Source organism: Nannobrachium achirus, assembly GCF_963921795.1.
Source record: "Nannobrachium achirus genome assembly, chromosome: 11".
Classification (NCBI taxonomy): Eukaryota; Metazoa; Chordata; class Actinopteri; order Myctophiformes; family Myctophidae; genus Nannobrachium; species Nannobrachium achirus.
In genome coordinates, this window is record NC_137820.1 from 41,292,825 (window position 1) to 41,311,591 (window position 18,767).

The window sequence follows — 18,767 nt, forward strand, 5'->3', positions numbered from 1 at the left end:
GAGTTAAGGGGAGACCTTGAAATTCCAAAGTGTGAGAAATACTGGTACAGGGCATTAGTTTAAAGTCGAAACGTAGAGATAGGACGAGTGTTCTGCCCGCTGGGAAATAACGTTCTCATTAAAGATGCTGCTTTTCATCATCATCATGTCACCTGCTGGGAAGCAGAGGAATGGATTGTGAACAGAAACCAGGGATTGTAAGCAACAACTCTTTGAGTTTTGCTGTCGGGGCAGAAACCTAACATTCTATCTCCATATTTCAACTTTTCAATATACGGTATATTATTTTCTTCATAGATTAACCCAGTGGTTCTCAACCTTTTCAGGCCGCAACCCCCAAAATAATCATATTTTAAGTGGGGACCCCCCCACCCCCACCCTACGAGCACCAAGAGTTGAGGCATAAAATTTTGTATAACACGGTTCTATTGTGAAAATAGCAGATCTACATTGTGAGCCACTGGATTAACCCATTAACACATGGGAAGCCAAGGTTTCTAACATTTCTAGCTGTTGCTGCTGCCGCCGTTCACTCACGCTTTATTTTGAAGAGCCTCGGAAGCTTTGTGCGTGTGCACGTGAGTGTCCACTGACGATTGAGGAAGAAAATCCATTTGTTTACAAACGCTCGCGAAACTAAAATCCAAACCGGGGCCGGCCATCGCGGTAAAGTGTCGCAGTGAAAACAATCAGATCTCTGCTTCCCTGGCGTTCTTTGCACCTCATTCATAGATAAAGCCCTTTTTTATGTTTCAGCCTAGAATGGAAATCAATGCAGCCAGGTCACGCCATTTTCTCTCTCTCTCTCTGAGCTACGGTGTGACGTATGGACTAGGGTCATTCACAGGGCACACAGCATGCACGTGTGATACCCTCACAAATGTGAAGTAACCTTTTATTTTGGCATAAAATGGTTTTGCACTTTATTATTTAAAGTCCAGTATGTTTATTATTTTTGTTACTCCATTGGTCACAAGCCAAATAATATCAGTAGTATCTCACTACAGTGCACTTGAGATGGAGAGCCGGAACCTTTGTCTGCAGCAGGTGTTTCCCTGAGTTCCTCCTATAAGGTGTAGGTGCGTTCCCCTCCCCCTTCAGATCAGCTTTGGGAAACACAAGAGATGGTTCAGTGTCCTCATTCCTGTGTGCATTTCCTCTGCTTTTCAGGTTAGTACAACATGAAAACCACACCAACTTAACTCATAAGATGTAGTGTTTATGTGAAGAGACTGTGATGGGTTTTTATGAAGGTTTTGTGTGTTTAATATCGAGTTTAAAAGTCGGGAAAAAGTCCGCGAAATGAACGCTGCTGTGTTGCATAATGGCTGCGGCCACGTTGAGAAGCCTTTGAAGTTGCCGCCTGCTTTGTTGTGTACTCTACATGTTAACATGCTTATATTATTTTATCCACGACATTTCCAGTGTTGGTTACCTGAACACTTGACCGATGTATCACTGGTGAAGGGTTTTGTAATGATTAGATGCAGCTATATTCATTTTATTTCACTACTTGGAGCTGAGGTGGTGAACATACAGTATATTGCATTTGATATTCTTGTCTTTATATTTATCTTTCCTATTTTGTATTTTGGTACTTCAACCATTTATATTGATTAATGGCTTTATGGCAAATGTGCATTTATAGAGGTTACTGTGTTTGAGTGAATCTGAATATCTTTACTCTTTTCAATTTATTATTCCCTATATGATGATGATGTTAGATGTTTTGAACAGACAACAGTTAACTAGTGAAAATAGCTTTGTGCTAATACGGTGGCTTTATGCTGCATGGTGATTGTGAGCCACTGAGCCTTTATTTGATATCAGATGTAACACTGTGTTGAATTTGTTGAATTAATTGCACTAAGTAATGGTAGCTACTGTACATGGGACCAGTACTAATACTGAGAGAATGCACTTGGATGTATTTCAATTTGATATGATGACTAAGAGGTTTAATGAGAGTATTGAAGCTAAAGGGTTATTGTATGTGAAACCGTTTGATTGCAAATGTGGAAATATGCACATGTATTTTGAAGGGACAGCAGAACATACACACTTCAGACATTTCATATTCACCTCCATGCTCAACTGTACGACACACACTCCAGTACACATAGTCACACATACAGTACACATAGTCACACATACATCATACCTACCCACCTGGTACACACACACACACACACACACACACACACACACACACATACTTACCGACCTGTGAAAGAAAGAACAGTACACACTACATACAAATATTTGATACTTACTTTGAACCTGAGAAAGGACAATGACACAAAGAGACATTGTTGCAGTATGGGGAAATGATTTATTGAATGATTATTGTATTATTGTCATTGATGGTGAATTATTGAATTATTGTGAATAAATGTGAGATCAGCTTTGGGAAACACAAGAGATGGTTCAGTGTCCTCATTCCTGTGTGCATTTCCTCTGCTTTTCAGACCGCTACAAGAGAGGCATTGAACCCAACACATTCAATATTGTAGTGAGGTACCCGGCCTAGCTTGGGACCCGTTACAAATTGTGGGGGCTCGTCCGGGATCAGCGCCACCTGCTGGTTGGATGCTGATTCAGTGATACCAGAACCAGGAGACCGAGGTGACGAGACGTGACTGCAGTCCAGGAGTCAGCCAGTGGGTGTCCACAGGAGGAGATAAGGAAGAAGATCTCTCCAGGGAGCCGCACTGCTGAATTGGGACGTCACCGCACGCCAGTCACCGAGGAGCAACGCTGCTGGCCCACCAAGCCAGCATTCACCACAAGAAGACATAGCCTAACGTCAGAGCCACAAGCACCATGTCCCAACAACGGAAAGAGCTGCTTTGGAACATCAAGAAGAAATTGTTTAAGCTATCAAGTGCTAACCTCTACGAGGTGGCAAAAGACATTGCATCTGATAGCCCAGACGCCGAACAGTTGAGCCAGACTGATGAGGAAGGATGCATGGACTGCATCATCTCCTACATATACTCCGAACACCTGCAAGGACTTCAGGATGAAGGGGTTAGTAAACTGATGATGCTGCATGACCTCATATGCAAAATAGTAGCAACAGAATTGCCAGTTGAGGTGTCCAGTGATGCTACATCGCCCAGCGCCAGTCCAACTCCATCCCCTTCAGAACCCACACCGCCACCACCCAAACCCCAGGTTGACAGCAACATCATGTCACCCCATCCCCATTCCAACGCCCCTGTCAAAACCACCCCACCAGACCACGCACCATTACAACCCCACCCCCAACACGACAGCACCTCCCAGCCAGTAGAGGAACTGAGAAAACTGTATGAGGAGCTGGGTAAGAAACTGAGACATTGTGAAGCTACAGCTGCCTCCCCTGCCCCTACACACAACCACCAAGGTGGGTCAGTGCCCTACCCCCCTCCACAGAACACACCAGAGAGAATGGTTCCCCTGAAAGACCTCCCCTACCTCCAGCGCAGAGAGTTCAAGGTACATGGGGGCCAAATTGGGGACCAGAGCTCTGACATCAGCTACAATAGCATCAGTAAGCAGATCGAGGAAGGAGTCAAAGATGGATTCGCAGACGCAGAGGTGGTCCGGGGCGTGCTGAGAATCATCAAACCGGGCACATTCAAGGACATGCTGTCAAACAAAGACGAGTTGGCCATCCCTGAACTCAAGGTCTTCATCAGGTCCCATCTTGGTGAGAAGGCTACGACAGAGATGTTTCAGGAGCTAATGTGTGCCCGTCAAGCTGAACAAGAGTCACCTCAGCAGTTCCTGTACCGCATGATTGGACTAAAGCAGAGACTCCTTTTCCAGTCAAAACAGGCCAACACAGACATTTCCTATGACCCCAAGACCATCCAAGAGGTCTTTCTCAACACAATTTATCAGGGCCTGGGAGCAAAGCATGCAGAGCTCCGACAGAGACTGAGACCCCTCGTCTCGAACAGCCAAGTCACCGATGAAGAAATCCTCGGCCAAATGACAAAAATGATCAGCGACGAGAACGAACATCAGCGCAGACTTGGCCAGCTCCCCCGCCAAAAGACAACACAGGCCCACAGTGCCAAAGTGGAGACAGGAGATAAACAGACTGATGATAAGCCAAGAGGTCCCGCTGCAGACCACCAGAACCTCCAGACCATACAACAGCTCAGTGCGCAGGTGGAGACCCTGACGCAGCTGGTGGCCAGCTTAATGGATCACCAGGTAAACAACACCCAGATGGCCCATTCACTACCCCTGCCAGCCCGAGTACCACCCCAAACTCGGTCATACCACCCCGTCCAGCCACCGCCCAGTCACACCCCTCCCATGCCATCGCCAGCACAGCCATTTCACCACGCTCCATCGCCCCACCCCTTCCAGTCACCCCCCAGTCACATCCCCCAATCCTCCTTCCAAGCGAGGGGAAGGACATTTCGCTGCGCAAAATGTACAGAACAGAACCTGCAGGAGTGCAACCACTGCTTCGTGTGTGGAGAAACAGGACACCGGGCAGTTGGATGCTTGAAGCGGACCAGGTTTCAGGGAAACGAGAACCGGTCTCTGCCGAGGGACAGCCAGAGACCGGTGCACAGATTCAGTCCCGACCAGTAAACCCCACCCCTAAACACCCACCAAGACTGCCCAAGAACCCCAAACAACAACCAACCCTAACCCTTACTTGCCAAAGTAACACCAGATGCCAAGCGCCCCTAATTGGAAAGAAAAGCCTACTGAAATGTTCCATCAATGGGCACCTAGCAACAGTCCTGTTTGACACTGGCTCTCAGGTGAGCATAATTGACAGAGCATGGGCCAATGCTCACATCCCCTGTTACACAGTGAGATCGCTGCAGGAGCTCCTCGAAACAGACCTGAAAGTCTATGCAGCAAATGGCCAAGTCATCCCCTATGACGGGTGGGTGGAGCTCACCGTCAACCTCGCAGGAAATGACAACCCAAATCTCACTGTCCAAGCCCCCTTTCTAGTCAGCCAGTTGTCCCTACCCCAGCCCTTGTTGGGGGCCAATGTGCTTGAACAGATCATCAAGAGACAAGAGTCCTCTGGTGCTGCGGTAGCCACCGTCGTCAGTCTCCTACGCAGTGCATTCGGGATGGAGGAAGAGCAAGTGGAGGCCATGGTCAATTTCATCCAGACCCCCCAAAAGACATTCAGTGACCCAGCCACTCTGAGAGTGGGCAGAGACAATGTTGTTATTCCAGCAGGAAGTGCAGTACATGTGTGGTGCAGGGTCCCCCCGAACTTCGACACCTCTGATCCCCTTGTCCTCTATGAGCCTGCAGAAGAGAACCCTGTTTTAGCAGAGCTGAGTGTGGGAGAAGGCCTTCTGGAGATCAACCACTCACAGCGGCCTCATGTTAAAGTCCCCATTTCCAACCACTCAAAGCACGAGGTCATCCTTCCTAAGAGAACGCCCCTAGGTGTCATCCAACATGTCACCAAGGTCCTAGAGACTGAAGCAGAGAGAGACACGTCTGAAGCCCCACTGACACAAGTAACAGCAGAGGTCAACCACACCGCTTCTCCCAGCATAATCCCCACTGACCCCTGGCTGCCGCCTGTCGACGTCAGCCATCTGAGTCTTGAACAACAGCAGGTGGTGAAGAGAGTGCTCTGTGAGGAGTCTGGGGCCTTTGCTAAGGACAGTGGCGACATCGGTCGCATTCCCTCACTGCAGATGGAGATCAGGCTCAAGGACGACATCCCAGTGCAAAAGGCCTACGCATCGATCCCGAAACCACTCTACAAAGAAGTGAAGGAATATGTGCAGGAGCTAATAGTGAAAGGATGGATTGTCAAGTCCCAGTCCCCCTATGCAGCCCCTGTCATATGTGTGAGAAAGAAGGATGGGTCTTTGCGCCTGTGTATCGACTACCGTCTCCTAAACAACAAGACAGTGCCAGACCGTCATCCCCTTCCCCGGATCCAAGACCTCACTGACTCACTGGGAGGGTACGGGTGGTTTTCGATACTCGACCAGGGCAAAGCCTATCACCAAGGCTTTATGGCTGAAGGATCAAGGTACATGACAGCGTTCACAACCCCCTGGGGACTGTACGAGTGGGTCAGAATCCCCTTTGGGCTATCTAACGCCCCAGCAGCATTTCAAAGGAGCATGGAGGAGATGCTCGACTCACTCCGAGATGAATGCTGCATCCCCTATCTTGATGACGTGCTGTGTTTCTCGAAGTCCTTTGAGGAGCATGTACAAGTACTGCGCAAAGTCCTCCAAGCCCTCCAGCGCCACGGCGTCAAACTGAAGCCAGAGAAATGTGAACTGTTCCGCAAAGAGGTTCGATATGTTGGCCGGTTGGTGTCTGCAGACGGAGTGAGAGTGGATCCCAAGGACCTGGAGGCAGTGCGGGTACTGAAACACAGAAGACCAAAGACAGTCGGAGACGTCAGACAAGTACTCGGCTTCCTGAGCTACTACAGAAGCTACGTGCAAGACTTTTCCCCGATAGCCCAGCCCCTCTACGACCTGCTCAAGGTACAGTCTGACACCCCCCAGTCCAAACCCTCACGAGGAAAGACAAAATCCCCTCAACAGTCCTCCCGCACCCCAGTCGAGTGGAATGAGAAACACCAGCAGATTTTGGAACGTCTAGTAGACCTGCTGATGGAACCCCCAGTGCTGGCGTACCCAGACTTCAATCAACCTTTCACCCTGCATACAGATGCGTCCCAAAAAGGCTTGGGAGCAGTCCTTTATCAACACCAGGATGGAAAGCTGAGAGTGGTTGCCTACGGGTCACGCACACTGACACCAGCGGAACAGAACTACCACCTGCACAGCGGTAAGCTTGAGTTCCTGGCATTAAAATGGGCAGTATGTGATAAATTCAGAGACTATTTGTTCTATGCCCCTCATTTCACTGTCTTCACGGACAATAATCCGCTCACATATGTCCTAAGTACTGCCAAGCTCAACGCAGTAGGCCACCGGTGGGTGGGAGAGCTTGCTGATTTTCGTTTTGACATCAGATATCGGCCAGGCAAGAGCAACATCGATGCCGACACCCTATCCCGTTGCCCCCTTGACATCGAACACCTCATGACAGCGTGCTCTGAGGAGCTATCAGACGAGGCTGTGTGTACTGTATGGGAAGGAGCCCGGAGAGCCCAACAGGGAGACGTTGCCTGGGTCGCAGCCCTTAACCTAACATCCCAAACCCAGCCCCACATGGAACCACTGCAAGCGATCAGCCATGATGAGCTAGTGAAAGAACAGAGAGCAGACGCTGCAATTGGAAAAGTCATGGAGTTAAAGGAGAACAACACCCCACCGACAGAGTGCAACAAAGGGAACTGTGACACAGACACCATGAGACTCTTGAGGGAGTGGGGCAAGTTGCACATAGAGGACGGCCTACTCTACAGGAAGACCATAGGTCGAAGACAGCTGGTCTTGCCTGCCACCTACAGACAACTAGCTCTCACCTACCTGCATAACAACATGGGCCATGTCGGCGTTGAAAAGGTCCTGACACTAGCACGAGAGCGCTTCTACTGGCCGTACATGAAGAGAGAAATCGAAGAATACATCACCAGAAAGTGCCCTTGTCTGAAACAGAAAAAGCCTACTGTGCCTGAAAGAGCGCCCATGGGCAGTATTACATCAAACTATCCCCTTGAGCTGGTGTGTATCGACTTCCTGCACCTGGAACCCTCCCGCGGTGGATGTGAGTACATTCTCGTTGTATTAGATCACTTCACCAGGTTTGCGCAGGCCTACCCCACCCGTAACAAGGCTGGCAAGACGGCCGCCGACAAGCTGTTTAATGACTTTATCCCCAGATTTGGCTATATGTCTAAACTCCACCATGACCTTGGGCGGGAGTTTGAAAACGAGCTGTTCAAGTCCCTGAAACAATTCGCCGGAGTTGGCCACTCCAGGACCACTCCCTATCACCCCCAGGGTAACCCTGTGGAGAGGCTGAATCGCTCACTGTTGCAGATCCTCAGGACCCTAGGAGAGAAGGAAAAAGCTAACTGGAAAGATCACCTGCCCCAGGTGGTCCATGTGCATATAATTGCACAAAGCACGAGGCCACAGGCTTTTCCCCTTATTATCTGATGTATGGCCATCATCCCCGTCTCCCCGTCGACCTCCTCTTTGGCCTCATAGCAGATGGAGAAGCTGAGACCCACAGAGGATATGCTGAAAAGTGGAAAGGAAAAATGATTGAGGCATATCGAATAGCCAGTGAGAACAGTCAGCAGTCCAGCTCTAAGGGAAAGAAGTACTATGACAAGAGGTGCAGAGGTGTGACTCTTCAGCCTGGGGACAGAGTCCTTGTGCGGAACCTCAGTGAGAGAGGGGGTCCTGGTAAACTAAGGTCCTACTGGGAGCAGACCATCTACACTGTGAAAGAGCAGGTTGGAGACAATCCTGTCTACAAAGTGGCCCCTGAGACAGGAAACCGCCCTACTCGCACTCTGCATAGGAACCTGCTACTACAAGTGAATGACCTACCATTTGAGCCACCCCAGGAACCAGTCGCCAACACACGTGAGTCACACAAGAGAGCTAAGAGACACAAAGAACCCCCAAAACCTACGGAACAGACACAGAGCCCAGATGCAAGTGACTCTGAGGAAGAGGAAGGTGTGTATCGTTACTGGCTGCGGGTGCCCAGAGGTATCTGCAGTTGTAACCTATCAGATGACGACTTCCCAGATCAAAACGTAACCCACGAACCACAAAGAAATCGTGAGCAGAGTGAAACTCATCAGGAAGAGAGTGTCCACATCGAACCTGAACAAGCTGAACAAGAGAGAGAAAGCGTCACAGAAGAGGAACAGGAAGTACAGAGTGAGACTGAACAGGATGTGGATCAGCCTCAGCACCACGATGACCAAGAGATACCTGAAGCAGTCGGCGAGGAGGAAGACATCGCAGAGCCTCAGCCTGAAGGTCAACTACCCAGACACTCCACCAGGGTGAGACGGCCTAACTACGTGTTTACTTACCCTTCTCTTGGCCAACCAGCTTACCAGCCCCGTCCCACCGTGAATGCAGTCGGAGTCCATCCGATGCAGTGGACCCAGATGTGCTACCCCCAGCCCTATCCCCTTCCCTTTCAGCCCCCAATGCCTGCATCCATCACTCAATACCCATACCCATTCCCACTCACCACATATCCAATCCACTGTTTCTGAACTGAACTGAGACACAGCAAAGACTGTACCCACACTAGCGAGCACGAGCACGAACAGTACTAAAGTGCCACGAACTATACAGCACACTAAGGACATTCGAATGCTTTATTGTGTTCTTTTTCTTATACTATGTACACGGTTGAGAGTGAAACTTGAACTTTGGGGTTTTCTATTATTAAGGTCAAGTGTCAGGAGCCACTTTTGTTTGTCGGGGAGTGTGTGATACCCTCACAAATGTGAAGTAACCTTTTATTTTGGCATAAAATGGTTTTGCACTTTATTATTTAAAGTCCAGTATGTTTATTATTTTTGTTACTCCATTGGTCACAAGCCAAATAATATCAGTAGTATCTCACTACAGTGCACTTGAGATGGAGAGCCGGAACCTTTGTCTGCAGCAGGTGTTTCCCTGAGTTCCTCCTATAAGGTGTAGGTGCGTTCCCCTCCCCCTTCAGATCAGCTTTGGGAAACACAAGAGATGGTTCAGTGTCCTCATTCCTGTGTGCATTTCCTCTGCTTTTCAGGTTAGTACAACATGAAAACCACACCAACTTAACTCATAAGATGTAGTGTTTATGTGAAGAGACTGTGATGGGTTTTTATGAAGGTTTTGTGTGTTTAATATCGAGTTTAAAAGTCGGGAAAAAGTCCGCGAAATGAACGCTGCTGTGTTGCATAATGGCTGCGGCCACGTTGAGAAGCCTTTGAAGTTGCCGCCTGCTTTGTTGTGTACTCTACATGTTAACATGCTTATATTATTTTATCCACGACATTTCCAGTGTTGGTTACCTGAACACTTGACCGATGTATCACTGGTGAAGGGTTTTGTAATGATTAGATGCAGCTATATTCATTTTATTTCACTACTTGGAGCTGAGGTGGTGAACATACAGTATATTGCATTTGATATTCTTGTCTTTATATTTATCTTTCCTATTTTGTATTTTGGTACTTCAACCATTTATATTGATTAATGGCTTTATGGCAAATGTGCATTTATAGAGGTTACTGTGTTTGAGTGAATCTGAATATCTTTACTCTTTTCAATTTATTATTCCCTATATGATGATGATGTTAGATGTTTTGAACAGACAACAGTTAACTAGTGAAAATAGCTTTGTGCTAATACGGTGGCTTTATGCTGCATGGTGATTGTGAGCCACTGAGCCTTTATTTGATATCAGATGTAACACTGTGTTGAATTTGTTGAATTAATTGCACTAAGTAATGGTAGCTACTGTACATGGGACCAGTACTAATACTGAGAGAATGCACTTGGATGTATTTCAATTTGATATGATGACTAAGAGGTTTAATGAGAGTATTGAAGCTAAAGGGTTATTGTATGTGAAACCGTTTGATTGCAAATGTGGAAATATGCACATGTATTTTGAAGGGACAGCAGAACATACACACTTCAGACATTTCATATTCACCTCCATGCTCAACTGTACGACACACACTCCAGTACACATAGTCACACATACAGTACACATAGTCACACATACATCATACCTACCCACCTGGTACACACACACACACACACACACACACACACACACACATACTTACCGACCTGTGAAAGAAAGAACAGTACACACTACATACAAATATTTGATACTTACTTTGAACCTGAGAAAGGACAATGACACAAAGAGACATTGTTGCAGTATGGGGAAATGATTTATTGAATGATTATTGTATTATTGTCATTGATGGTGAATTATTGAATTATTGTGAATAAATGTGAGATCAGCTTTGGGAAACACAAGAGATGGTTCAGTGTCCTCATTCCTGTGTGCATTTCCTCTGCTTTTCAGACCGCTACAAGAGAGGCATTGAACCCAACACATTCAATATTGTAGTGAGGTACCCGGCCTAGCTTGGGACCCGTTACACACGCAGAGCTGTACAGTTAACCCCTTGTTGTCTCGTTGTGGAACGAGACAACTCCTTTTGGCAGAGTGACCCCTAGTGGCCTTATCTCGTTACTGAACGAGTTTGGCCTGTTGGGTGTTAATACCGAGAAAGCAGCAATGTCATTTTAGATTTCAAAATAATCTTTGAATATAATATTGTATTAAAGTGAAACATTTTAACTAAAGTCTTTGCTTCTGGTGGCCCAGAATATTTTTAGATGGGGGTCAGCGGCCAAATGAGTTTAATTTCAGGGGTCTTAAAAAAAAAAAAAAAAAAAAAAAAAACATGAGCACCAAGTTTTTCAGAAAACTGTTAAAAGATATTTTGTAAAGTGTGTCACACTCTCCAAGCTAAAAAGGCACCTTGTGAGCTTATAGACCAGTTATTTTTGCTATTTTATAAACATTCTGACAGCGAAAGTGGTTAGTCTATAGGTCTGTCTGTGGGTTTTATAATTATTGAACCAATGAAAAGGCCTATTAACAAGATGTTGTGTCTTGAAAAGTAACTTTTTTGGACATATGTTTGCAAGGTTTCCACCCGATTATGTATAAAGCACAAGCCATAAGGCTGATATTACAGAAAGAACACATGCCGTTCGCCTGCAATCTTTAAACATGAAGTATCGTAATGGGTCAAAAAGCACACTTCTAAATCATTAAACGCACGTGTGCTTGAGCCTTTATGGAGCTCAACTCTCTTATCAAGGACACAAAGGTTGGTGAAAGCTTACTTGAAAGCCCTCCGCCACCACACTGCTCTACTACACACAAGCACCACACGCAGGCACGCACACGCGCGCACACACACAGCTATCGTCGCACATTTCTTCTTGTATATAATTAAGACCCCTGAGTACTGAGTTCTTAGGGAGGGAGACAGACAGAGACACACACACAGACAGACAGACAGACAGACAGACAGACAGACAGACAGACAGACAGACAGACAGACAGACAGACAGACAGTCAGAGACACACAGAGAGACACACACACAGACAGACAGACAGACAGACAGACAGACAGACAGACGAGACAGATGGGGTGAGGTGGGAGAGTGAGGTGGAGAGGGAGAGAAGGAGAGAGGGATAGTGAGAGAGCAAGAAGCAGTAGGTGGGTAGGGAGAGAGAAAGGGAAATTGAGGGATGGAGATTGAGAGACAGAGAGACAGTGAGAGAGATAGAGAGAGAGAGAGAGAGAGAGAGAGAGAGAGAGAGACAGAGACAGAGAGAATTTGGGACATTATGGGAGGTACAGTGGTGTGCAGCCTGTGCGATATTACATCCCCATGTTTAATTATCATCTCTTGTGTTCTATGCGGTGGCAGATAAACAGCAGCAGATAGGTGTGCTGCTGCAGGGGAAGCAGAAACAGACACAGGATTACTTTCTCTGCAAACACATGCAGGGAGGGCGATGCAAAGTGCCGCTCTGCTGGTACAAGCCTGAGTTACACACTTGACTGTGTGCGGGTGCCGCCCACGTACCGTAAAATAGTTGATCTGCAAGCTCACAACAGTGTATGACCCTAGTGCGTTTCTAAGGTGTAATATGTCAGTTGGTGAAGGGAAGGCCAGGAGGTTTGAAAACCTGTCTGGATCAGGGCCTACTATGAGAAACAAAAAAGTGTTCACGGCCCACGCACCTGACCACTTAACATGTGGTCAGATGAGTGGGCCGTGTGCATTTTCAAGAGCATGTTTATTTATTTTTTATTTTTTATTTTTGGCTTTTTTGCCTTTATTGATAGTATAGTAGGTACACAGGAAAGGGGTAGAGAGACAGGGAGTGACATGCAGCAGAGGCGTAGGGATCAGGACTTGAACCAGCGACGCGCTGTCAGGCATAAAAGCCTACAGTATGTGGTACTGTATGTGCCTGGACCACCAGCGGGCGCCCCCAAGAGCATGTTTATTTTAATGATCAATCGATCGATTGTGTGCCAGCTTGGCTCAATTTTATCATGGTTTTAAAGATTATTATTATTTTAATATTAATGTTATATTATCATTAATTTATTCTCATTTATTATTATCCTTGATGATTATTTTGGGGGGCCCACTTGTGATATCCTCGCGGCCCACTGGCGGGTCTCGCCTGCAGATTGAGAACCACTGAATGTTTTTTTTTCCCCTTTTAGTTCCCTCTTTATCTGATATACTACACATACAGTGTACACTGTCTTTTTCTCAACTCTCTTGTTCCTACAACTCTGCATGCGACGGAATTTAATAGCAGCAATATCTAATATTAGAACGTCCTCCCCAGAGATGTGTATTTTTAATAATGCTCTCTCTCTCTCTCTCTCAGCACTACTAATGTACTGCGATGGGCAGAATGTGAACAATGCTAGGCAGTTTTGTCATTATGGCATTTTGAGGCATTTTATAGCTGTTCCTGTGACAAGCCAACGGGCAAAAAGACGGTATTGCGAGTAGAGAGCACAGGCAGACATGTTGACAGATTAAGTGTATCTCAGAGCGAGAGATTGTAATCAGGGTTTGGTTTGTAAAAACTAAAACCTACAATGTATATTTTGCACAAGAAAGTAAAAATGGCAAATCAACTTCACCACACGGCCCAATGTGACACTTGTGAACTTGTACATTAGTGTTGTTAGAGTCTACCTTTCCCACACATGAAATGCATATACTTTGTGTGTATGCACTGTACATTATGTCCGTCTGTATGTCCCTACATATGTACCGCAAAGCAAACTATGACATATGTAGGCAGTAGGCACATTTTAAAATGTTAATGTCACTGCTTTCTGATTGTAATTTGGGAATGTTGATTGATTTTGTACTTTTTTAGATTAGAGCTTCATGCATGTACTTTTTGTAATAGACTTTTTAGGTAGATATTTGTATAGAAAGGCCTAACCAGGGATATACAATGCAACAGTTTCATATTTTTATAACTTGATAGTTTGTTTTTTGTATTGCCCCTGTCAAATAAACATATAAATACAATAAACACCACGACGATTACTGTACATCATACATTAGTATTTATTCTCAAAGGCACCACTCACTTCACACTGGGTGTGATTTTTGTTAAAGGAGTAGGTCACCCCCAATAAATCCTATGTTATATCAATTGCGCACCCAATGAAGCCTTGAATTCCTGCAGATTGCTTAGTTTTTGTCACATTCCTAGGGCAATAATTTGAAGACCTGTGGAGTCTCTGGTAGGAGACTTGAGTCTCCTAGTGATTAAGTAATGTTTGAGGTCAACTACTCCTTTAAGGTAGCTACGCTGTAAAAAAAATGAAAAAAATAAAATCACCCAGTGTGAAGTGAGCCTGTGCCTTTTATGTTGCCTGGTTAATAAACCAGACCGAACACAACAACACCCCCTGGCGGTAGTGGTGTTGTAGTACGGTCTGCCACCGATCCATTGAGATTCTATTTCCTCAACCAGCTTCAAGGGTTGGCCAATCAGGGTTGTATGCTTGGGGCATGTGGTTTCTGTTGGGGCAAGTGGTTTGGGGCAAACCCCAGAAATGAAAACTCTTCCTGAAATCCCAGACTCTCTTCCCAAAACGAAGTGTGTGATAGAGGCTGGCAACGCCAGGCAACCTTTTATGAGTTCTTAGATTTATTGGTGTACTGTAGCCTGGAACCAGACCAATCCGCCTGTGAAAAAAATGCCATTGGCGAATATGGGTCTGGCCCCGCTCAATTGTGAATCCATTACCTCTACCCCAAAATGTGGGGGAACCAATCAGGGCCCAGCATTGGTCTGGTCTAACCAATCATGTCCAAAGACATTTTTTTAACCCACCCCTTGGAAATGAAAATTCTGCCCGTGAGTCCAGACTAATATCCGATACGTGAGGAATTAGTATGAGCAACGCCAGGCTAGAATTCGTATGAGCAACACCTTGGCCTATATGCCAAGGGGTTTGTGGGACATACTGTACAGTGTACAGTATGGACGAACATACAGAGTTACATACGGATATACACACAAAGCCAGATGTAGGAGCGTTTAGTACCACTGCTCCTGATTTCTGATCATTGTCTTCCAGGAAGTGCCGGCACTCCGGTGGTGTTCAATGAGAACGGAGACGCCCCGGGACGATACGACATCTTCCAGTACCAGATCACCAACCGCTCAGCCACTGAGTATAAGGTCATCGGAACCTGGACCAATCAGCTCCATCTCAATGTAAGACACACCTCCTGGAGCCTGTGGGCTGAGAAAAACAAAACAAAAAAAAACAACAACATTGCAATTCGCTATGACGTCACAACGATACTTTATCGCACTGCACTAAGAGTTGAGGCATTACATTTTGTATTACACGGTTCTATTGTGAAAATAGCCGAGCATGTAGATCGGCTATTTTCACAATTTATGTCTCTATAATATTTGACAATTTGGCCAATGTTTAATTTGACATTTTAGAGGTATTAAAATCCTTAAATTGTCAATTTAGAAATGTGCATATAGCCTCTATACACTTAAACTTTATGTTGGTTTCTTTACTGTTGAGTGAGAAAACAACGTTTCACATTAAGCCCCCACAGGTTGAGAACCACTGCTTTATCGTCACGTTTTAATGTTGCGATTTATCGTGGAACGATATATCGTGACTCCACTTGTGTGCAGTGAGATGTTTTCTAAATGATATAAGCCACACAATAACCAGTAAGACTCCCTAATCGGGAGATAAGCGACCGTAGGTCGCTTATCGGCATTTTATGTGAGCTGCAGTGGAGGGGGTCCTCCACTGGGGGCGTCACCACTTTTGCATCCGTTCTGGAGCACGAGGAGTGGGTGGTCCCCGGGAATTCCCCGTGAGCAGCCCCGTTGGGGTGGTCATTTGGTCATTTTTGCACATTTGGTCATTTTTTACACTTGGGGGTCCCCCAGGGACCTGGGGGTCCCTGGGGCTCCGGGGGTCCTTGGAGGTTGTAGTTTGGCAGTCAAGGAGTGTGTGTGCAAAAGTTGGCATGGATGGGGGCAACGGTTGTGGAGATATGAGCAGGGCAAAAGTGTGACTGACTCACTCACTCACCCACGGACAGCCTGTGGAGGTTTTGGTAGTAAATGCGACCTACGGTCGCAATAAACACACAGACACGTTTAGCCTACATTTTAATTCGGCGTGGGAAGCATTAAAGCAGCACTCCCTTTTCTACACCGAATTTGAACCCGTTTCCTGTCATCAGGTCTAGGCGAGACATGTATTCGGAGGCCTCAGGGATTTAATCAGTCTAAAAGCGCCAAATTTTGCACAGATGTAGCCCAGGGCTTGCTCTAATGATTTAGCTAGGGCGCCCGAGTCGGCGACCTTCGGGGTCGCCACAGCGGCCAAATCAAGTTGGACTCCCATCGACTTTCTATACAGGTGGAAAATACCCAGAAAAATTGTTTTTTCTGGGTATTTAAGTAGGATGTGAGGGGTCTATCTAGGGGTTTGTCATGATGCTGAATCCATTCCAAGCATTTGTTTTTCACAAAAAACATTCCTTGGGCTACAAATGGCCCCAGAAAACGCCCACAAAACTGATGAAAAGTGATGACTCATCACTTTTCATCACTAAACCATTGTTTTCTGGGGCCATTTGTAGCACATTGAAATAATATGCTCCTCATTCACATTGTAGCTCCTGCGTCACTCAGGAGGAGCTTTTTTAGCCTGTAAATGAACACAAACAAAGCTGATTCTGACAATATAGATTCTATACTGTCATACCCTAACCCTAACCCAAAAACAAACAGTGCTGGGTTTGGCGATGTTCTATACTACAGAACATCACCAAACCCAGAACGGTTTGTTTTAGTTTTTTAATAAAAATGTCAACTTCCTATCCACAACTTTCCAACGTCCCATATCGTGCATTGCGCAGAAAGCATGCAGCATTTCCGGCGTCGCAGCCGAGTGTGATCAAGCTCACAGCGGTTGCATTTGCGACGCAACGTGAGCTTGTATGTCTGCTGTTAACCAGATGTGGCCCACAAATAATTCTACAGTGAATTCTGGCAGAAACAGGTGGATTGATTTTACTTTTTGAAGATCCGGATCCAGATCTGTGGATCCAGTCCGTGTTTTCTTCCCCCCCGAAAATTGCAAAATGCTTTTACAACACAACACTGCCTCATCAAAGTTGGTATGGTGACTTATGGTGACTTGTAGTCATATATACTTGAATGTGTCAGTTACCCCCCGGCGTCGCGCCAACGTCAACGCTGGGAACGCTCCCGTTTTAATTAATGAAGGGTGCTCCACTGCCGACGTCAACGTCTTTCCTCATACATACAGATTGCTGTTGGGTCATGTTCACTCTTGCTGGCATGCACGCAACATTCTGGAGCAGCACCCGTCTAGAGACTTCTGCAGGGTTGGTTTCAGGGACCAGCATTCGCTGACATAGAGGAGAACAGACTCTGCCGTTGCATAGAAGAAGCTGAGTCTGATTTGTCGCAAGTACCGGTCAGTCAAGTCCAAGTTCATAGATGTAGCTCATACATACACCATGCAAGTACCGGCCAGTCCAAGTGCAGACAGACAGAGACCTTAAATCAACTCTTCGTCTCATTTCTATGCTGGGATGCTCTGACATCACTGTGATGTGATGTGTTGTGGATCCAGGGGTGTCGCACCAAATTCTGGGCCCTGGGCACAAGGATTCACTGTGTTATTTTATACTTTAACTATTGAAAAATAGCAGATATACAAGCTCACAGCGCGGCACCGAGTGCAGCGCTGCGAGCTAGTAGAGCTGCTATTTAAGTATAAGTCTTTTTTCATGTGAAGGACCCCCAAAAGGATATGTATTTGGCCACAGACCTCCATCTCAAAATATTTAGTTCCAGGGACCCCCCAGAAGCAAAATTTTAGTTACACATGTTCGCTTAAAAAATACATTCAAAGATTTGCACACATTTTCATGACTTTTTCAAAAATAGCAGATCTACAAGCTTGTATAGCTATTTCTCAACAGCTAAAGTATAAAATAATTCCAGGCACCTCCACCATGGGCCCTAGTAACTCAGTCTCGCTCCCCCCCCCCCCCCCCCCCCCTTTTGTGACGCCCCTGATTAGGTCTCTCTGTTGTTTTCTGCCTCTCAGATGGATCTCATGCAGTGGACCAGCGGTGACCCGTCCATCCCGGCCTCGGTGTGCAGCCTGCCCTGCCAGGCGGGCGAGAGGAAGAAGGTGGTGAAGGGAGTTCCATGCTGTTGGCACTGTGAGCGCTGCGAGGGCTACCACTTCCAGGTATAGGGCTGCAACTGTCCCTTCTTCTCCGAGCGAATATTCTATCCATTCCTTTTCTTGATTAATTGAATGTTCGAGAAGTGTTTTGTTTTTATTTTTTGGAAAACAATTATATAAATACGGTATTGACAAATTTGGTGTTATGCAAAATGGTCAAGATAGGAAATCCACAAGCTCACAACATACATAGCCAACCGTACAAGCTGTGAGCTTTTAGGTTGGTCATCTTTGCTATTTTAGAAAACATTTTCGAAACTTTTCACCTTGACATCTTAGGGATCGATTTGCCTGGAATCCAGACTGATTCGCTCCATTCAGCGGGTACATGTGAAAAAGTAAACATTCAAATTGCATCCACTAAACGGAGCGAAACAGTCTGGATTCCAGGCTAGGGACTTTTGATACTTTACGTACATTTAGATACCACTTTTACACAAGTACATTTTGAATT

At 46.1% G+C, this 18,767-nt stretch overlaps 1 protein-coding gene across 1 annotated transcript in view; it reads left to right on the forward strand.

The window, feature by feature from the left end:
* The window catches only part of grm8b (glutamate receptor, metabotropic 8b), a gene marked incomplete at both ends in the record, with an annotated part of 294,591 nt that overhangs the window by 237,271 nt on the left and 38,553 nt on the right, over positions 1-18,767 (forward strand). The window contains 2 exons of the mRNA XM_080737073.1: positions 15,119-15,258; positions 18,170-18,316. Coding sequence (XP_080593199.1) covers positions 15,119-15,258; positions 18,170-18,316 — 287 coding nt within the window. The remainder of the gene's footprint in view (positions 1-15,118; positions 15,259-18,169; positions 18,317-18,767) is intronic.